The sequence below is a fragment of the Sciurus vulgaris genome (genome assembly GCF_902686455.1).
Source record: "Sciurus vulgaris genome assembly, chromosome: 9".
NCBI lineage: Eukaryota > Metazoa > Chordata > Mammalia > Rodentia > Sciuridae > Sciurus > Sciurus vulgaris.
This window is the reverse complement of record NC_136469.1, coordinates 86,253,847-86,276,668: the sequence shown is the minus strand read 5'-3', so window position 1 is coordinate 86,276,668 and position 22,822 is coordinate 86,253,847. Positions and strand designations below refer to the sequence as shown.

General features: G+C 35.7%; 1 protein-coding gene across 1 annotated transcript; it reads left to right on the top strand.

Moving 5' to 3' along the window:
- LOC306668995 (afamin-like) lies at nt 1–22,176 on the top strand. The gene is made up of 15 exons (XM_079152726.1): nt 1–141; nt 2,176–2,224; nt 2,518–2,650; nt 3,334–3,545; nt 4,673–4,805; nt 5,378–5,475; nt 6,035–6,164; nt 11,929–12,143; nt 15,106–15,238; nt 17,515–17,612; nt 18,045–18,177; nt 18,995–19,215; nt 19,981–20,113; nt 21,229–21,289; nt 21,984–22,176. The coding sequence occupies exons 1-14, from the start codon at nt 57–59 to the stop codon at nt 21,247–21,249; spliced, it is 1,794 nt and encodes a 597-aa protein (XP_079008852.1). The 5' UTR covers nt 1–56; the 3' UTR covers nt 21,250–21,289; nt 21,984–22,176.
- The last annotated feature ends 646 nt before the right edge of the window (nt 22,177–22,822 follow it).

The window sequence follows — 22,822 nt, the reverse complement described above, 5'->3', positions numbered from 1 at the left end:
AACGACTTTGCTGAGCCACATGACTTCCTTTTGTGAATGTGATTTCTTAAAAAAAAATGGAGCAATTAAAATTTCCATGTTTTATTTTTTTCTTGTTTATGACTGAATCCCTAAGCCTGCCAAGAGAGCCTCAGAATGTAGGTAAGAAACATACTTAAATACCAGTAAGGAATGACAAGATTTGGGCTGTTTCTCTTTTTTAACATTTTTAAAAATTTTAATTCTTTGTTTTTTCTCCCTCTACGTAGTTTATATTTACATATCAGTTATCTCAAGCTGCCTTCTTCAGAATTTGTATTTTGTTGATTATATGACCCAATATGTAGGCAGAGACAGTTTTCACACTCTGAAATGGGCAGCAACCTATGGCAAGATAGATGGTGTTGCTTATAGATAAAAATTTGGATTTCAAAATATTAATATTTCTTGCAAATGTATAGAGTTGATGGTAACATTAGAAAAACAGATATGAGTTGAGATGTTGTGGAGACGTTTCGTGTCGTCTAACATATCTCCCAACCTGATGGTGAACAACTCGAGGGTATGCTGGTCTCTGCTCCCTCCCTTAACTCTCATTTTGTACATTCCTCCCGAAAGTGCCCAAAGTAGCATCAACCTGGAGGGCGAGGCAACTTTTATATTTCTTATGTCCAAAGAGGAAAAACTGAATGTCATCTGAGGAGGGTATTGTTGTAAACCCTCCGGCCTATGAGTTGCATCTTTTTGTAACTTGCACAAAAGTGCCCGAAGTGTCACAGTTGTCCTTAAGGTGTGGATTGTGTTTTACCCAAATTGACAACCTCTAAAGGGCCCACTAATGACACTAGTCACAAGGCTTGATGAACATGATTGTTCTTCAGTTCTCCCTCTCCTTTCCCCTTGTAACAACCTGTTTCAAATCCTGTTCATTTTTGTCTAACATCTTTCTTATCTGTGTTTTACATTGCATTTCCATTTCTCCTACCCTAATTAAGGTCCTGCTGACTTAATAGGACAATTGCAAAAATCTACTAATGGCCTTCTTCTATCCAACTATTTGACAAAGAGTTCTTATCAGTTTCTGTTTGTTAGACACTGTGGAAGTCCCAGTACATAAAATATATCAATCTGATTGGTATTTCTTAGGGGATAGCAATGATCATATTACTATCCTATATAAAAAATGGCTTCCATTTGAGACCCCCAACTCTTCAATTTTGTATGCAAGAGTCCCATAATCTGAATCCAGGTCCTTTCCATCTTAAAGAGGTCCTATTACCTTTCTTTATGACCCACCTTCTTATCAAAATGAATTGATTTTCTCCAAATATAGCTTAAGACTTATCACCTTTGTGCTTTAATCACATCACTTTCTCCACACTGAAAGGCAGTGCACCTTATTTTTCTGCTCACTGAATCTTTTATATTTTTTCATACTCAACTCATATGCCACTCCTATAAATCCTTTTCTGGTTCCCCACCCATGGATCACAAAGCATTCCTGGAAATATATAACCACATTCTGAATTTGATAATAGTCATGTGCACAAGCAGATTCCACTATGAGGGTGCTTAAGAACCCACGTCCAGGGGACATATCTTTCTTGGTCATTGTTGACAGTCTTATAGTGTCCATCTTGACAAAGAGTAAGGACTCCATAAATGTAGATATGGACAAACATCAATGTCTTCTGATACACTTATGCTTATTGCAAGAGGAGCTGTGATTTTAGGTGTCCAGAGATCACTCAAATATCTATGTCTGACTAGTCTATAAACTGTGTTGACCACCAACATGCTGAGGTCTCTCTTATCAAGTCCTGTTCTGGAATTATATCATTAACCAGTTAGTCTTCACATCACTTATCTAGTCATAAGTGACAGTTGATATGGACATGGTGTTTATATTTCACATTTGTTTGGGAGAGTCATCAATGGCAAATCTGAAATCCTATCAGTCTGATATTAATTCAATCAGTTCAATTTAGTTAATGTTTCCTGAGCACATAATCAGCTGGGATTAAAATATCATATTTGTTTCATTTGACTTCTATTTTCCTCATGAAATATCAAGTTAATTTCTATTACAGCATTTTTACTTTACACTTTGTATGCTTAAGTGTCATATATAGTTATTTATTAGGAAAATGTTAAAACGTGAGAATATTTAACAACCTAAATATCTTTACTTTTTAGATGACTTCAGTATTACCCAGAAATTTATAGACGAGAACACTGGATCCCTGTGAGTTGTGCTAGATTCTTTTGGTTGATGATATTTTCGTAATCTTATTTGTTTCATTCAAAAAATGCTACTGTTTCTCAAAGATAATTTAGTTAAACTAAAACTATATAGAAAAGTAAATACAACATCAATTATAAAATTCAGGCCAGGAAATTGAATGGTTAAGAGAAAATAAAATTTATAGCCTCCATTCTTAATCTCCTGAGGCTATGGAGAGAGTGGACATTGCTCTGAGTTTTTGTTAGTGGAAATTCTGCAGATGATCACTGAGCTCTCCATGTGGACTGTTGCAGCACCATCATTGCCTTTGCTCAATATGTTCAGGAAGCAACCTTTGATGAAATGGAAATCCTGGTGCAAGATGTGATACAATACAGGGATAAATGTTTGGCTCACAAGACACTTCCAGAGTGTGCAGAAATAGCTGTAAGTAAATACGTATAATTCTTATATAAATGAGGTTATTTCCCAAGACTGAAAAGATTCTGGATTGAAATTATGGAAGAAAGATGCCCTGTGTGCATCATTTCTATTTCACCTAGTTTCAGTATTTAGGATAAATCATGTTCATCAGGTGAGATGCAGTTCTTTCTTTGATATACAGGAGGACTTGGTTGTATACTTTCACTATGTAGGCATATGCATTATGTATGCAGTTTGCCATGTGTATACAGGCAGAGGAGGAGCCTGAACATGCAAGTGGATGTCGAAGTGTAGAGGTATCCTTCTTAGCTGCTTCTCTCAATATAAACTTGCAGCCACATTCCCATTTGGGACCTCATCCAGAGCCACCATCTGAATCTCTAGAAACTACTGAACACCATTTCCATTCTTTTGCTAATATACTGATTTTGTTTCCTTGGAAATGAGGAGAAAAGTCATGATGGAAAGGAAATGTAGGTAGCAAAGAAAGAGTAGCAGGTTAAGTGGTCTTCTGGTGGGATGGTTGTCAAGGGTATGGGTGAAGATGCTCTGCTGGCAAAAGTGGGGAAACTGCAATCCTTTTCCTTATGATAATACTGATCACTCATTGTGGCCATTGTTTCTTCTCAGAAGATAGAATAGCTTTACCATGACTTAAAATTGTCCTTTTATTCTCTGTTGTCCAGATTAACCTTTTACAGGGAAAGATATGTGCTATAGAGGGATTGCCTCAAAAGTATAATTTTTCACATTGCTGCAGTAAAGTGGACTTTGAAAGAAGACTCTGTTTCTTCTTTAACAAGAAAGCTGATGTAGGATTTCTGCCTCCTTTCCCTACTCTGGATCCTGAAGAGAAATGCCAAGCTTATAAAAATAACAGAGAATCTTTTCTAAATCAGTAAGTTTAATTTTGTTAGACAAATGATTTAATCAAACCATTATTCTTAGGCTAAATTCAATAATTGTCTCAAAAAAGCATGACTGGGTTCATTGATTGTTGATTGACTCAACCAGTGTGTATCCTGTGTCAGGTTCTGTGGAGGATATAGCTATGAATAAGATGTGGGCCCACATTTAAGACCCTCATATCAGTGCTGTGTATCTTCTTATGAGAAAAGCCCTAGATGGGAGGTGTGTGCCCAGTGTCAAACTGCTAGGACACCAGTGAGGAAATGATATATTTTTCCCAAGGTGAAGTTTGAACTCTTACCTTGGGAAGACATTAAATTATTGGATGTTTAGCTAAAAACCTGTTTTAATAATTCAGTGATTGCAGAAGCACAGGTTGTTTTTTCTGGAAAGCTAGTGTGCATTGAAACATGTCACAAGTTTATTTGAATATAAGTAAAAATTATCTTTGAATCTTGGATGGAGTGTGTATAGGTAGCTGTTCTGTGAATATGGAAGGCAGATTTGCTACCCACCAGGCGTCAAGGGGAGAGAAAGAGATCATTCATAGATGAGCATGTAGGATGAGAACTGTAACTATCAGTCTTTATTTGGAGTTAGCAATGTCAGGGGTAAGGACTTGATTGTATTAAACTCTTACAGGTGACTGGATAATGTTGCCTAGTATAAAACTTTTTTATAATGGAAACCTTTCTTGCTTTTCCTTCATTTTTTTTTAAATGTAATGAATTAACTGTATTTCATATTTCTAATTCTTTGCTTACTCATAGCAAGCTTTGAAGCAAAAGTATGTAATCATTGCTTTTCCTTCATTTTTTAAAAATTTGCTTTTCTTGTCCTCTTCTTTCCCTTCCATTTTCTCTCCCTTCCCTTCTCTGATCTACCTTTCCTTTCCTGCTTCTACCCTTTTCCTTCTCCCCTTCTTCCCCTCCTCTTGCCTCCCTTTTCCTTATTCCTTTCTTCTTCCTTCTTTATTCCCTCTCTCCCTCCCTTCCTTCTTTTCTTAGTGAGGGGGATTCACCAGAGCTCCTATGAAGCAAGTTCTCTACTACTAAGTTATAAAACCATCCTTTCTCCTCTGATTTAAGAATATTTCTAACTTTTTTTTTTTAATAGTTACATGCATGAAGTTGCCAGAAGGAACCCCTTTGTCTTTGGCCCTACACTTTTAACTGTTGCTGCTCGCTTTGAGGAAGTGGCAAAAACATGCTGTGAAGAACAACAGAAAGCCAATTGCTTTAAAGCAAAGGTGGGTATTGCATTTGTTTCATTCAAGGATAAGGAATCATCCAACTTCATGGCTCTAGACCCTTGTTTAAAATTATAATTCTTTTATAGTAAATGGGTTATTTACCATATGGCCATATACTAAGATATTATCTTGCTGCACTCACTGATTTTAGCCCTTTCTCTTTACCCAAAACCTTTTTAAGACAGCCACAAATTTCCAGGATCTGTCTTCTGGCTTTGTTTTCTTTTCAAGTTGGAGGAAATCTCCAGTGAGTGAATATGAGGGTGAAGGTGACATTTTATCTTCTCTCCTGGACAAACCCTCTTTAGCACTGGAGCCATCCCAGTAGAGATGGCCAAGTTCACAGCATACTGCCCAGCCATGGTGAGGTCAGCCATCAGGGAAACCAGCCTAACCTTTATAATGTGCCACAGATGCCTATTTCTTTCCATATGCAAATTTGCTGAAACAGAAATCCCATAGATTTTCTTCTCTGAACAAACTCGGTGATGGTGGAGATGTCATTTAAAATTAAGAGAATAGGGAGATTTTGATTTTGTTTTCAACAGAATTTTCTCTTTCTCCTTCAGGCAGCACCTGTCACACAATATTTAAAAGCATTGTCTTCCTATCAAAAAACTGTCTGTGGGGCCCTTTTGAAATTTGGACCCAAAGTGTTAAACTCTATGTGAGTTCTATACCATCTATCTTGTCTTGTATTTTCTTGTTGTTCCCCATTTTGGTTAAATTATTAATCACTTTATATTTGTTATTCCTTCTAACTTCCCAGAGGTTTTCAGGAGGTTGAGTGTGCATGGATAGCTTAGAAACAGGTCTTTAGAACAGGGTGATTTAAACCTTGGGAGGAGGGAGATGCCAAGGAGAAAGGAGGCACTTCTGAGATGTATTTTGGTCAGTTTGTGGCTTATCTATGCCTGCTGTAGGCTCTCAACAGGAAGTGGAGGCCCTTACACAGCATGTCCTGCTGGGATTATGGAAGGAAACACCTCTCTCAGGTCTTTTATTTGCTTGGACCCAGTACTGTGGAGGGCACAAAACATCAGCCTAGGATTTTTTAAGTGATCCTACAGATCATGCAATATGCCATCAGCTGCTTGATAAATACATGTGCGCAAAATCAGTGGTACCAATGGCTTTGGCGTTGTTTGTGTTGTATGAATAAAGAACTCACTATTGTTTTACTTGTCATTCAAATTGTTTTAGTGGTTTATCGATTCTCTTTTCAGAAATATTGCTGTGTTCAGTCAAAAATTCCCCAAAATTGAATTTAAGGAGCTTACTTCCCTCCTAGAAGATGTTTCTTCCATGTATGATGGTTGCTGTGAAGGGGATGTTTTACAGTGCATCCGTTACCAGGTAAATATTTTCCAAAAGTAAGTAAAAATGTGATTTTTGTCACTGATTAAAATTTTTCTATTTCTAATTAACACACAAAAATTGTACATACTTCTTAGATACAGTGTGATATTTCAATAGACATATCAGTGCATACTGTTCAAATTTGCAATAAGCATTTCCACGTCCTTATCAATTATTTTGTTTAGATCTCTTCTGGCTTGTCTAGTTATTCATAAAATATATGTAAGTTATTGTGAATCATCATTACCTTAATGGACTGTAGGACACTAGGACTTGTTTTTCTTACCTAACTTTATTTTGGTAGCCATTATCCAACCTCCTCTTCCTTGTGCCTCTCCAGTCTCTAGTAATTGCTATGCTACTTTCTTCTACTTTGAGATAAACTTTTTAAGCTACCACACATGAAAGAAAGCATGTGGTATTTATTTTTCTGTGTCTGGTTTATTTCACTTACTGAACAATATGGTTTAATCCATTTTGCCACAAATATTTCATGGCTGAATATTCCATTGGGTCTATAGACCATTTTTTTTTTTTTTTTTTTAGCCTCTCCCCATCTGTCAATGGACACTTAGGTTAATTCCACATCCTGGCTATAGTGGAAAAGTCTTGCAATAAACAATAATCTCAGGTGTGCAGATATCTCTTACATGCTGATTTAATTTCCTTTGGATATTCCCCAGAGGGGAATAGCGGGATCAAATATCTCTTTGTGGTTTTTGAGGAATCTCCATTACTCTTCTCCATAAGGTCTTTATTAATTTACGTTTTTACCAGAAGTGTTTACGAGTTCCCTTTTCTCCACATCCTCCCCAGCATTTGTTATTTTTTGCTTTTCGTGATTATAGCCATTCTGACTGCAGTAAGGTAACATCTCATTGCAATTTTGAGTTGAATTTCCCTGACAGCTAGTGATGTTAAGCCCTTTTCCTTATACACTGGACATATGTCTATTCAGATCATCTGCCTAGTTTTAAATTGCATTATCTGCTTTTTCTTTTGTTGAATTTTTTGTTCTTTCTATATTTGGAATGCTAACCCTTTCTCAGATGAATAGTTTGTAAATATTTTCTCCCTTTCTTCAGGTCAAGTCCTTTGCCATGCAGAAGCTTTTTAGTTTGATGAAATTCCATTTCTCTAATCTTGCTTTTGTTGTCTGTGCTTTTGGATTTTTATAAAAAAATCATTGCCTGTAAGATGTTTTGATTTGTTTCCCCTGTTTTCTTCCAGGAGTTTCATAGTTTCAGGTCCTAGATTTAGGTCTTTTATTCATTTTCATGTTGATTTTTGTATATAGTTAGAGATAGGAATTTAATTCCATTTTTCTGCATATGGATATTTTGTTTCCCCAGCAACATTTATTGAAGAGAATGATCTTTTTATCAATATGTTTCCGGTACCTTTGTGGAGAATCAGCTGTCTGTAGATGTGTGGATTTATTTCTGGGCTCTTTATTCTGTTCTATTGGTTGGTTTATCAGTTTTTGTACCAGTAGTATGCTGTTTTGGTTGCTATAGCCCTGTAGTACATTTTGAAAACAGGTATTGTGATATCTCTATTTCTCTGTCTGCCTCTACCTTCCTTCCTTCTTTCCTTCCTTCTTTCCAACTGACAAGTAAAAATGTGTGCCTTTATGGTACATGGTATATTTTGACACATGTATACATTGTGTAAGGTAAATAAAGCTATTAGCATATGCATTTCTTCATATGCTTATCTTTTCTGTAGTAAAAGCACTTTAAATTGACTTTCTTAGAAAATTTCAAGTGTATAGTGTATTGTTATTAACCATAGTCACCATGATATACAATATAGCTCTTGAACTTATTCCTCCTGTGGAACTGAAATTTTGTGTCCTTTGAGCAACATCTCCCCAATGCCACTGACCCCACAATCTGGTAACAATTAAAGTGGTTTTATAAGAGAATATATTGGCAAACATGTTGTTGGAATGTCTTAAATTGTTCATGTACTCAAAGGTAATACAATTTCATTAAAAAGTTCTGATTTCTGCTTCAGGGAAATCAGGCTTTATCATAGTGAATTTTAGTTTAACTGTTTTAGGCTCTAGTTATGATAATACATTAATTAAATAGCATGAGTTATAGGGTATTGAGAATTATCCCTTTTGTTTTAAGTAGTGGACAGCAGACATTCCAAGAATTGTCTTACTCACAACAGTATTGCACTTAAAGGATTCTCACTCATGTTTATTTTTGTGGTGTTTGGTTGCTTAGGGAAATGTGGGATTTATAATGTTGAATCTCAAATACTGAATTAGGATGTAATTACAAATTTCTGTGAAGTTTGGAACTGAAATTAAGGGACTTTATTGTATTTTAAATGACCCACTCTTTAATGCCCTTCTAGGGAAATAGGAATTCAACTGTTGTTAATTAAAAATAGAAGTAGATTCTCAGAGAATAACAATACTGTTCCTGGAACCCGATGACCTCAGCTGAGATCTGAATGTGTGGACTGTTGCCCTAGTTGTTGTGTTTTGTCAGAAACATGGTGCCAACCCCCATTGCACTTCTAACCTCAACCCCAAACCTCATCCCATTCCTCACCCTCAGTGTTCAGCAAAAAGAGTCTAGGCAGTAGGAATAATTTGAGTAGAACCAGGGAGACCTGAAATAGCCAGTGAGGCTGGAGCAGAGTAAGAAGAATGTACAGCCTCATTCTGGAGAGTCTGGAGAGGAACCAGGGGCCAGATCTGTTATTTTTTCTTTTGGGATTCTATTTCTATTACACAGCACTGTGGTTTTCATTGTCATTTATTCAAACATGAATACAATTTGACCAATTTCATTCCCCACTGTCTTCTCTTAGCCTCTCCTCTCCTCCCCATCCCCTTTCTCTCTACCAATAGTCTCCCTTCTATATGCATGATGTCCTTTTGTTTGTTTGTTTTCCTTCCTTTAACTTCGTCATATGGGAGAAAACACATAATACTTGTCTAAGTCTGATATATTTCATTTGGCATAATGTTCTTCAGTTCCATCCACTTTCCTGCAAATGACATAATTTTATTCTTTATAGTTGAATAATACTCCAATGTGTGTATATACCATGGGTTTTTTTGTTTGTTTGTTCATTTTTAACCAGTATCTGTTGATGAGCATCCAAGCTGAATCTACAACTTAGCTATTGTGGACTTTGTCAAAATAAACATGGGTATGAAGGTATTTGTAAAATATGCTGACTTTAATTCTTTTAGATAAATACTCAGGAGTGGGATAGCTGGATCATATGGTAGTTCTATTCTTAGCTTTTTTGAGGAAACTTGTATTGATCTTCATGGTGGTTGTCCTAATGTACATTAGTATGTTAGTGTTTCTTACATATCATTTCCAGAATTTAATGCCTTTTGTATTCTTGATGATAGCCAGTCTGATTGGGATGAAATAGAATGTCAGTGTAACTGTGATTTGCATTTTAAATTATTGGCATTCATACTTTTTGGAGTAGTATCTGTTCAGTTCATTTGCACATTTACCAAATGGGGCTTTTTTTGGTGTTAATTTTTTTGACTTATTTATATATTCTGAATATTAATTCTGTCAGAACAGTAGCAACCATAGATTTTTCTCCCATTCCATAGGCTATCTCTTCACTCTGTCAATTGTGTTCATTGAGGTGAAGAAGTATTTAACTTGATGACATCCCATATATCATTTCTTGCTGTTATTTCCTGAGTTACAGGAGCCCTGGAATCATTATACTTGGATTGAATTGAACATCTTCTACATATGGATATCCAGTTTCCCAGCACCATTTGTTAAAGAGGTTTTTTTCCAATTTATGTTTTTGTTTTTGTTTTTTTTTTGTCCAGAATCAAATGACTCCAACTGTGTGGGTTTAATTTCAACTCTACTCTATCCCATAGGTCTAGATCTGTTTTTATGTCAATATCATGCTGCTTTTGTTGCTATAGTGCTGTAGTTTATTTTGAAATTGGGTATTGTGATATCTCCAGGATTGCTCTTTTTGCTCATGAGTTCTTCTGTATGAATTTGAGGATTATTTCCTTAGTTCTATGTGGAAGGTTATTGGTATTTTGAGGTAGGTTGCAGCAAATCTGAAGATTGCCTTTAGTAATATGTCCACTTTAACAAAAGTAATTCTGCTTATCCATGAACATAGGAGGTCTTTCTATATTTCTAGTTTCTTCTTTAATTTCTTTCTTTCTCTCTTTTTTTTTTTTCCTTGGGTATTTTGTAATTGTTATTGTAGAGGTCTTTTACTTCCTTGGGTAGGTTTATTCCTATATATCTTTGTATGTATGTATGTATGTATGTATGTATGTATGTATGTATTTTAGTTACTGTGAATGAAATTGTTTTCCTGATTTCTTTCTCAGTAGGTTCATTACTGATATATAGAAAATCTATTGTCATTTGTACATTGATTTTGTATCCTGCTACTATGCCTCCTGAATTCGTTTATCAGATCTAAAAGTCTTCTAGTAGGGTCTTTAGAATCTTTTAAGTATAGAATCATGTCAGCAGCAAATAGGGATAATTTACTTCTTCCTTTATTATTTCTGTCCCTTTTATTTCTTCCACTTACCTAATTACTCCAGCTAAAACTTCTAGTACTGTATTGGTGAGGAATAGTGAGAGTGACTGTGGAAGAAACTCTTTCAGGCTTCCCTCATTCAGTATGATGCTGGCTTTGAGTTTGTAATACCATAGCCTTATGATCTTGAGGTGAGATGCTTCTGTTCCAAGTTTCTTCATGACTTTTATTATGAAGGGGTGTTGAATTTCATTAAAGGTTTCTTTTGCATCTATAGAAAGAATCATTTGATTTTTGTCCTTGATTTTATTTATGTGGTTTATTATATTTATTAACTTGCATATGTCAAACCATCCTTGCATCCATGGAATGAAACCAACTTGATCATGTGCCAGCGTTTCAATGTGTTGTCAAATTCAGTTTCCAAATATGTATTAAGAATTTTTACATTAAGTTTCACCAAAGATTATCCAACTAATATGCAAATAAAATAATCTCACTCTCTCCCTCACTACCAAACTTTCTGTAGAGTCAAAATCGCGATAAAGGATAGGGATAGAAGACAGAGTAAGGTTTTCTATTTTATATATTATTTATAATTTGAATGGCTTCAAATTTATAGTATCAATAAGAAAATTATACAATGAGTAGAATAGCTTTTTATATTTGAAAAGTTTTCAACCTGATAATTGCTGTAGTGGTTTATTTGCTTACTATTCTTTCACTCATTTATCAAATATTTATTGAATTTTCATTATGTGCTTGGCCAAGTAGTTTCAGGCCATAAGACCAAGACAATGGTCATTGCATTGACATGTCCTTGATGGCCACCATTGAAAGCACAGGTATACTCTCATGAAGACATGTCAACATTTAGAATATAAGATGCTAATATGTTAGAGGAGTAGGGGTGAAATATTTAAAAGGTTAATGCTCAACAATGAAAGTGAATATACTTATATACATACATACAAACATATATATGTATATGTATATATAGAGACATTTTTCATAATTATATTATTTTAAATCCTGAGAACAAGGTTGTGTTAATGTGAAACTTCATGTGTATTAGTGAATAGAAAATTTAAATCAACTCCAACTATAAAATTAGCTGATGAACTGATAGTAGATATTATGCTTATGATTGATTTTTGTATACAATCATTCCATTATGAAGAAAAATCCAGCCCTGAAGAAAGTTTGAAAATAAAATCATTTCTATTCTTATTTTTTACAGAGCAAGGTTATGAGTCATATTTGTTCAAAACAAGAATCCATCTCCAGCAAAATCAAAGAGTGCTGTGAAAAGAAAATACCAGAGCGTGAAGCATGCATAATTAACTCAAGTAAAGATGATAGACCACAGGATTTATCTCTAAGAGAAGCAAAATTTACTGACAGTGGAAATGTGTGTCAAGAAAGAGACACTGACCCAGACAACTTTTTTGCTGAGTAATATAACTATCTACTCAAATTCATAAGGCAAACTGAAAGACACCCTATAAGATTTGTTCTATGTAGGCTAATCTGCATGGAAGGATAAGGAAACTTATAATTAGCTGGATGGCATGCAATTTTAGAAAATCACAGCTTTAGACAATTTCACATAAGTTAGTTATATTATTAGAAAGATGGCTAACATATATTGAGCACTTGGTATGTGCCAGGCAATGGGCTCAATATTTTATAAAGATTTTCCTTTTTAGTTTTCATCACAATCACATAAAATAAGTACAGTCTCTCCCAAATTTTTCATATGAGCTTAACAAAGAAGTTAAGGAAGTTAAGATTCATAGTTACAGATGGCAGAGTAAGGATTTGACCACAAGAGGTCTGGCCTAAGAAATTTACTGCCCTGCCCTGCCACCTCCACAGCTGTTGAGGGGAAGGTTAATGGGCTGGGAACCACATGGACTAAATCTGAGTTCTGGTTGAGTCAGTAGGATAGGTTAAATATTCTGTGCTTTAATTTTCATCATTTTATAAGAATATTCATTTAAAGTTATTGGTAATGAAATATAATCCAAAGGATTTACTGGGTTTCTGCCTCCAGGATGGCTTCATCCACAGGGAGTGTGAAATGGGAAGAGACAGATGTACAATTGAAATATTGCAAAAAATGTCCTTTTATTTCCAATAGCACTGTGTGCTAGGTAATGTGGGGATAGAGAAAGAAGTATCAGTTGTATCTAGGAACCCTGGAGAGGCTCAGCAGGGAAGTGGTACTTGAAAAAATTTTGGTAATCTAGATAGGGTCAAGCATGGGTTGAAATAAAACCTGCTGTTGTATACCTGACTGCGTAGGAGATCAAAAGTGAGCGACAGGTAGTAAGGTGTAAATGGATCAGATCATGCAGGTATGCTAAGTAATGGATGCCCCTGAAGAGTTTTCAGTGAAGAATTGGAAAAGGCAAAATCACTTTTATCTTTTAGAAACTGTACCTAGAATATATCTCAGTTTGAGGTTAATGTGACTGGGTAGGCAGTTTCCCCATTCACTCCAATGGGAGGTATGAGTGAAGAAGTAGGTTTTGTGGGAACAAAAACACATTTAGGATCTGACCACATTGACTGTAGGTGTCTGTAGAGTACTTGAGATTGTCCAAAGGTGATTTTACATGTGAACCTGAAGTTCTGGAAAGAAGTCTCCATTGAAGATACAGGATGTAATAATTGCCAATTTTTATTAAATATTACTAGATTTTAAGGGTTGATCATCTATTAACCAACTGGATTTTCCAAACAACCCTCTAAGTTTAGTACATTTTTGTTACTACCATTTTACAGGTGATGAAACAGGCATAGAGAGGTTAGGTAATTTGCCCCAAAGTCACATAACTTATATGTGACAGAGTCAGAATTTCAATGCAAATAGTCTGGCTAAAGACTCTTGCTCTTATTACCACTATGTTGTTTTGCTTCTCATGAGTTAAGGGAAGTAAACCAAAATAAACAAAACAGAGTGATAGATTGTACCTGATGGGTGCTCAATAAGCGGGAGCAATTATTCTCATTATTGGCATCATCATATGCATTTTTGTCACAAATAGTCCATGGTTTTCATCAGGTCTTAAGGGGTGGGAATGTGTCCCACACATGGGACCAAGAAGACAGATGGGAATCTGGAGAGATCATGTGAGGAAACCAAGATTAATCACCTGGTCATGAAAATCTTTTGTGAGATATTGTACTCACAAAGCATGGAAGATTTCAAACTTATATTCAATGAATAGAGGAGAATCTTTTAAGAAGAATACTGTATACATAACTGAAAAGGTAGCCGTCTCTTGAGGAAGAGTTGACTTTGTATAAAAGAATGAAGTAGGCATCTCATGGGACCTGAGGTCAAATTTTAAAAGCTTCCATTAATATGGGTTGAGAATACCTTATGTGAAGTGCCTGGGAACAGAAGTGTTTTGGATTGTGATTTTTTAAAAAAAATTTTTGGAATACTTACATATACTTAATGAGATATCTTGGGGTGAGACCTAAGTCTAAACATCAAATTCATTTATGTTTCATATACATCTTATACATATAATCTGAAGGAAATTTTATGTGAGATTTTTGGTATACTTGCATCTTGACTGTGACCTATTAGGTAGGTCAGGTGTGGAATTTTCCACTGGTGGCTTCAGGTTGGAACTCAAAAAGTCTGATTTTGAAGCATTCTGTATTTCAGATTTTCAAATTAGGAATGCTCAACCTGTAGCAAACCAGTCTTAGTTCTTCAGCTGTAAAATAGCAACTACCTTGAGGACTAAGTGAAGTTAAGTAAGAATATGAAATCCAGAAAAATTTATCTTTATCTCCTATGCCCAAAGCTTGATCCAGGGCATAGTACTACCAAGGCTCAGTAAGTGTTAGTCTCATTCCTCTCCCTTCCCACCTTCTCCCCGTGTCACACCACGTGTATTCTGGGAGCCTCCTCAGAGGCCATGGAAACCACTGCCAGTGATTTAGAGCTGAAGGGGCCATTTCTCCTATACTTTAGTAAGTTACAGTTGGGAGTAATGGGAGAAGCTGCTCCTCATCTCTCACAAAGGATGCATTGGGAGTGAAAAGAAAGCTGCACTGCCCGCATTCCAAGTTGGAAGTCTGAATGTATTTTCCAGTGGAATTCCTCTCGGTGTGTACTTGCTAAAGTATTGATTGCACCATGTACTATTTCTGATACTTTATGAGTTGCATTATTCTAATAATTAACTCTAAGTAACTCTAATAATTCCATCCACTCAAATTAAAAAAAAAAAAAAAAGTCTAAAACAGAACATGGATGAGAACTTACCAAACCAGAGAAAGAACTTAGCATTTGAAAGCAGATTCAGTATTAGATGTGGGTAGCCTAAAAGAAAGTGGGGCTGTATTTTTTTTTTGATAAGTTTTAATATACAAAATCTTTTACACATCTCAGATTTCTTTATGAACACTCAAGGAGACACACAGACCTGTCCATACCAGAGCTTCTAAGAATTGCAAGAGTATATGAGGATCTCCTGGCAGATTGCTGCAGCAAAGAAAACCCTCCAGACTGTTATAATCACGCGGTAGGTTCCATTGTTGCAGGTTCAGAAAATCTAAAATAAATAAATAAATAAATAAAAATACTTAAAAATTGATATTGAAATTTTACTTCAGTCTAGGACTGTAAAATGTGATTGACTGACCTGAGTCTATTTTAGATTCAATGAGGATGATCATTAGGAAAACCCACATCATCAGTTTGGTTTACGCATACTGTTTTGAAGTATTAATTCAGTAATAATCCAAAAAACTATTTCTGTTTAATATTCTGTTTCTATTTTAATTTCTGTACTCTATTTTACTGAGTCCTATTGGATTGGGGAATGATTATAAAAGTAATAAATTGTTATTATTGATGACTAGGAAAATAGCAAAAACTACAAAGAAAAAAAGTAAAAAAAGAAACTTTCTGATTATTTTGCTAAGAAATACCTAAAATTAACATTTATTTACTTCCATCTTTTCTGTGCATATAGGCATATTCTTGTGTGTGTGTGTGTGTGTGTGTGTGTGTGTGTGTGTGTATGCATATGGGCGTGTTTATAAACAAGATTGGAATAATTCCTTTTTGGGACATATTTGAACCTGTAATTTATTTGGAGTTATAGAAATTTTGTTACATTGTGGTGTATTATTTACCTATTATGGTCACAAACATAGTGACTTAAAAGAACAGAAATCTACTCTGTTTCAGCAGGCCCAGAGTCTGAACTGCATCTTAATAGGGCTAAAATTAAGGCATTGGAAGGACCAAGTTCTCTCCTAGCCTATAGGGAGAATCTGATCCTTGACTGATCCAGTTTCAACCTTATATTTCATTAAACAAACTTAAAAATATATATTATCTTAAATAATGGTTTCTCATCATATTTAACTAATTTAACTGCTTTCCTATTTGGTGTTGGGCATTGTGGATGTTTAGTTAGGTTGTTTTTGACTTTGTAAATGACATAAGAATCTTATTTCATTCATTTTTTGTTAATTTTTATGAGATTTCTTAGGCTAGATTATTAGAGGGGAAATTATTGTGTCCAAATATATGAACTTTCAAAACATTTGACACAAATTGGCAAGTTACTTTCTAGAGATGTTTTGCCAGTGTACAGTCTCATAACAATGCTTGAATATGCTCTTTTCAATTCCATATTTATCAACATTACACATGGAAATTAACTTTGTTAGACTTATACATAAAAAATAGGTGTGGGTATGTAGCTCAGTGGTAGAGCACCTGGCTAAAATGTGCTAGGTCTTAAGGTTGATCCATATTCAAAAACAGAAAATTGAGAGAGATTTATCTGTAAAAAATAGTGCAGGTGTTCTAAGCAAACTTTTATTTGACTTTTTTAATTGCATCAGACTTTCCATATGATTTTAGCTATTACATTTATAAATTTCCTGTGAACAATTTGTTCATGTCTTTACCCATTTTCTTACTGAAATTAGAATGCTTTTCATATTACCTCTAAAGCAATCCTTCTATATTATGGAAATTAAGTATCTGATATTATAAAATTTCTCATTCCTCTGATATGTGCTACTTTTGCTTTATTTAAACATTTTCTTTTACTTGCTATAAATGTTGGTTTATACTTGTTTATATATGAGCAATGAAGTAAGAAGACTTGAGTTTCCTAACTCCTTCCCTGTCACTTTCCCCAACAAGACAGTCTGCTCCTGATTCTTAATGAATCCTGGTGCTAGAAAATTCTTTTTTAAAAGGGAAACACAATTGGTCCCATAGCACTGATACACTGATATGTAGTTCTTTCTGGTGTCACTTGGTAGATGATCAGTTTTATGCCATGTGAGAGAGTCCATAAAATATCTGAAGATGACTACTGGAGTTCCCTAAATTCCAAACATAAATGATGAATAAAGATAAAGAGTAACCCCATTTAAAATGATCTGCAGTTATACTTAGTTGTAGGGTCATTCCAAGCAAGTCACTTAATTCACAAGACTGGTTTCCTTAAAAATGTAGATAACAACTACTCTGGCCATTTAAATTCAAACTGGAATATAGTCATTGTCAACATAAAATTACACTGTGAAACTCTTAAAGCTCCAAAAAGTGTAGATGATGAAAATTTTGGACTTTCAAGTTTTAGCAAAAATACATCTGTAATTGAAAAATTCAAATTCTTACACACATACATAAAAGTGCTCTCAATTTAGTAAAATATTAGAAAGAGTCTGAAAATGTCCTCTAAATAGAGAAGCTAATGGATAAGATGGCATAGAGTTTATGATTGAACCTTAAATAAAATGTTTGTAACTGATTGCTCTTAATTTTCAGGAAGACAAATTCAATGAGACAACTGAGAAAAGCCTCAGGATGGTCCAACAAGAATGTGAACAGTTGCAGAATTCGGGGAAGGATGGCTTGAAATACCAGTAGGTTGCTTATACTCAGAGTTAAAAAGTAAAAGTCAGAGTTAGCTATCGCAGTTCACAAACACTGAGTAAAAATAAAATCACAAAAGCCAACAATGTACATTGAACTGTCACATTAAATCCTCTATCAGAAACAAGGTTAGAAATGGGAAAAGACATAGGATTCTGAACAAATTGGTTCTCTGATGCTTTAACTTCTGTTCAGAGTTGGCTTTCTCACTCCCAAATCAGGATCTGTGAATTTTGTCTTATTTGGGAGTAGGATGGAACAAAGTAATGGTCGTTACCATTTCCTGAGAAGGAGATGGTTTGCCCAGGAGTTAAGCTTAGCTGTACTTATTTTGATGTACCTTGAAGGGTCTGTGTTTCACTGGCTATTTAAAGGACAACTGGTATCTTCTTTTGTTCAGAACCAAATGTATGTTCTTTCAGCTACCTTATCAAACTCACAAAGATAGCTCCACAGCTCTCCACTGAAGAACTGATTTCTCTCGGCAAGGAAATGGTGACAGCTTTGACGACCTGCTGTACACTAAGTGAGGAGTTTGCCTGTGTTGATAATTTGGTGAGCATGGCCCATACTCCTGAAATTGATTCCTATGCATGTGTGAGTTTATCAGGATCAACCCAACTACTATGTGTAATCATTAAGCTCTAATAAAAAATAAATAAATAAAACAAAGAAAAACTAATTTCCACTCACAAATTGGTAGTGATTATCTACTTTCCTGTCTCCATTGTTTTCAACATTGTTGAACAAGTAATGTCAAGTCTTCCTTTTGGCTTACTGTGTGAAGATCCTAATAAGCAAAAGAGAATGTCTTAAATATTTTTCAAGTATTCTCTAAATTATCTTTCTTATATCTTATTTATATGAGAAGTGATTTGTTATGGTAAATGATCTAGGAATCACAGTATTTTTTCAGAATGATGCAAGGGACCTTATAATTTTAAATAGTGATTCAAATTCTCCTTCTTTTTCTAAGACAGAGCTCAAGAAGAGAACTCCTACTTCCAACCCAATCTTTTTAGGCTAGGGGAGGAAAGTACCCAGCAGGGGAACCTACCCAAGAAACATGGTATTTGCTCACCACCTTCTGTTGACTGACTGCAGTTCTCTGCTTATAACTAAAAGTTGGTGTATATGTTATCAAGAAATTAGTCTGTACACATTCCGATTGCTGTACTTTGAATTTTTATCACAATGTCACTTAGGACCCCAACCTTCACTTTTCTTTTGACATAATGTAGTGTTGTGAGAACCTGTCTTCTTAGTGAAGTTCACAGTGATCATGGAGCTTATAACTATTCATCTAATCATATTTTCAAAACTCCATTTAATATTAGAAAGCACATCTGAGTTCCAATTCTCATTGGTACAGGCAGACTTAGTTCTTGGAGAATTATGTGGAATAAATGAAAATCGAACCATCAACCCTGCTGTGGACCACTGCTGCAAAGCAAACTTTGCCTTCAGAAGGCTCTGCTTCAAGGATTTGAAAGCTGATGAAACGTATGTGCCAGTGACCTCTCAAGATTTCTTTATGTCTTGTGTGGACTGGTGTCAGGCTCAGAATGAGGACCTTCAGAGAAAGAAAGACAGGTATGAACATGCTCTTCTATTCAACCAGGGGGCACACCATGCATCCGGGAGAAGGCTTATTGTAATGGTCTGTTCTTTTGGTGTTCCTTCCACCAAACTGTCTACTGTGTCCTATACAGAAAAGCACCATGTTGCATATTTATTGCCATTATTTATAATAAAATCCTGTCTGTCTGCTCCTCTGCTAGAGACTTGGAGTGCTTAGCAGACTGTGATTTGGAAATATGAGCTAGGGCAACTAGCAAAATGCTCATGGACAGGTTCACAATGAATCGAATTTTCTTGAGAGAATGACATGCATATTTGTGCAGAGTATTTCACTTAATGATTGAAAAAAGGAGGGGTTCTAAAGGAATTTTACTTCCATTCTTTAAAGAGATACTATAAATGCCAAGAGATAAGACCTGTTTTTGAATTTATTTACACAACACCTGTATCAAACCTAGTGAAAACAGCATTGCTACTGAGGAAGGGAGATTGGAGTTGTTTTGGATATAAATTTTCTAGAAAAATCAAGTGTAGTCATTTATTTTATGGTTCTGTTCATTTTTTATACTATTTTCCTTGTAGTTCCATAATCTTCCAAAGAGTCCATCCTGTGATTTTAATGGGAAAGTTTCAGAAGATATTTTCAAAATGAAATATTTTAGCTATTTCCATTTACTCAAGTTGAGACACCCAAGACGTGATTCTCCAACAAGCTGGAAAAGAGGAGTGTTGGGAAGAAATTGTTGATTAATTCTGTTTGGTTTCTTTGGACCACAGGTTTCTTGTCAACTTGGTGAAGCTCAAGCCTGGACTCACCTATGAGGAGCTACAGTCTTTGTTTACAAATTTCTCTAATATGGCAGAAAAATGCTGCAAAGTGCCGGAGCCAGAAGTCTGTTTTCTTGAAGAGGTAGTTATATTTCTTTTCCACTGAGATTCAACTGGTATCTCGGGTCAAATAAAATCAAATAGAACTCCCAATGGGACTCTGCCATCTCTGTGCAATGTCTCTGAGTCCTGTGTTTAAGAGCACAGTTGCTGTTATAGCTCACCTGCAAACACCTCTGATTCACTTGTTGGGAACTAACTCCTCCACGAGCACATGGTGTAAGGAAAACTGCCCGGAAAGCCGGGGTTCTAATCCCTGCATCTTTGGTCATGTCATTCAAACTGAATTTCTGTTCATCTTATGTTAATGGGTTGGTGATAATTGTCCTTAAGTTATACCATTGGTTTTTACTCTCCTGTTTTGACTTACTCATTATCTTAATAAAACAGAGTCAGAGTGACCTACAAAGGAAATCCTGATCCGCTCCAAAGGTAGGAGAGCAGGCAGGGAATGAGAAAGCGAAGCCTTGTAGAAGTGGGTCTCACCTTCCTGTGCCTTCCGACAGCCCTTAGTTGAAAGCACATGAGGGAGTGGAAGGAGAGAGAAGAGGGGTAGGCATGTCCCCTGCGTCCTCTCACCCCAGTGACTGTGGAGTCTCAGTGACTCCCATGGTGTGAACCTTGGTTACCCATGAATAGTAGCACCAGTGGATGGCATTCCAGAAGGGCCTGTTCTTCATGATCCAAACATCCTTTCTCCCTATCTCTTCCCCCACAACACCCATCTACTTCAAAACTCACAGTTCATGCACACTCACAGGCACACACCACGCACATATTTCATTCTGATTGGGAATAAAAAATTCTGAGTACATTTTTGGAATAAATTATTAGCTTTTTTAAAAAAATAGGCTTAATTTTACTTAGAGGATATTGATTGACAGCTAGCATTTACCTGAGTATGTGCATTAAGGCCAAGTAAAGGAAATAATGCATGTATTAGCAGTTGATGAAAGACCTTGAGTGTCTGTTCTCAAGTTTACTTGAAGATAAAAGTCCTCTATTGTCCAATACAATATAGAAGTGCTTTATATTTTTATTTCAAAATTTAAGATAACATGCTTTTCTAAATTTAAATATTAGTATCTTCAACTTTTCTTCCTATATGTTTTTATTTTTTTATCTTTTTCATCTCAGGGTCCCAAAATTGGCAACTAAAGTCAGACTGCCTGAGAAACATGAAGTAAAATGACCAGAGGTAATCCCTTCTGTTTTTATCAATGGCTAGAGGTACTTGTCGCTGATTTGTTCTCCCTGGCTTTCCCTTACTCATGCTTCAATGTCTACTTGGGGCCCATCCTACATTTTCTGGAGCTCAAAATCCCAAGATGGGCCTTGCAATGTTTCTCTGACTGTCACTCACTCTTTATGGGGTAGTAATGCTACAACTGTGCCAAGACTTTTCAAAATAGGTGTAAGATACCCACTCCTCTGCCTTTCTGGTAGTGTATTCAGTTGTCTGGATAACTGAGTCTCTGATTTTTGATGCAAGGGAGAGACAAATTCTCTTCCAAGAGTCCTTTTTGAGAGTCTCAGTACTATATGCTGAATCGAGATACAATTGACATGCAAACCAAGAGTCTTGTAGCACTTATATAAACAAAAAGAAATATATTCGTGATGTCAAGAATATATATACATGGTGCCTTTTCTTGTGCAGTTTATGTAAGACTTGTAATATAAACTTATGGAACAAAATATTGCATAGATACAGCAATAATGTGAAAATCTCAGAAAAGAGAGACCTGAATCTCAACAGAGGGTGGATTTGCAACCATTGGGGGCAACACATAGCTACCACTAACTGATTTCTTGAATACATGACTTTCTATCATCCAAGTTATACATATCATATTCTTTTGATGTTTAAAGCACTATTTTTTTATTTTTAGCAAAGACCATCTTATATGGTGAAGAAATGCTGAAAAGTGCAGGAGCCAGAAGCCTGTTTTCTTGAAGAGGTAGTTATGTGGAGGGCTTCGTATCTATCCTGTGGTAAATTCTCTTTGCTGAGAAGAATGAATTGGTAACCTTTACTTGAAATCATGTTATTGTGGCAAGCAATAAAACAAAATTATGAAGTTATTTCTCAGACTGATGTCATCTATCAACATGACCAAAATTAAGCCATCATGATCCATTTATTCTGTCAACATCTTTTGCACACTGGCCTCACCTGCCCTATTCCCTGGAAGTCAGAACTCTGTAGAGGCTCTGTGTGGGCGGAGTGCTAGTGGCTCCTTCCTTGCCAGGAAATGGGCCACGAGGGCATGCACTTTTACTGCTGCTTCTACTCACAGGATTTATTCAATCTTTTCAATCAAACATTATTCCTGGTACTTCACTTGCATAATGTCATTATTCACATCCACTCTCTTAGGAGGTTTTATTTTTATTCCCATATTATGCACAGGGAATCTGAGATTTGAGATGATAAAATAATCTGTTCAATGTGATATAGCTAGTAATTGGTAGAACCAAGTTTTGGGTCTGTTTCCTCTAATATTGGTAACTGGTGTTCACACTACCTCCTCAGTATGGCCATATGGCATGCCTTAAACTGTGTTATCCAGAGAGGGGCAGGGGCATCCAAGTTACCAGCGACAGTGGTGTTTTCTTCTCTATGCCACACTGAAATCATTGTGAGTCGGAGCCATGAATGCTTAACAGTGCTGTCAGTGGAGAGGGAAACTCAAGAAATGAATGATTATGAGTTCATGGCTTGTTTCCA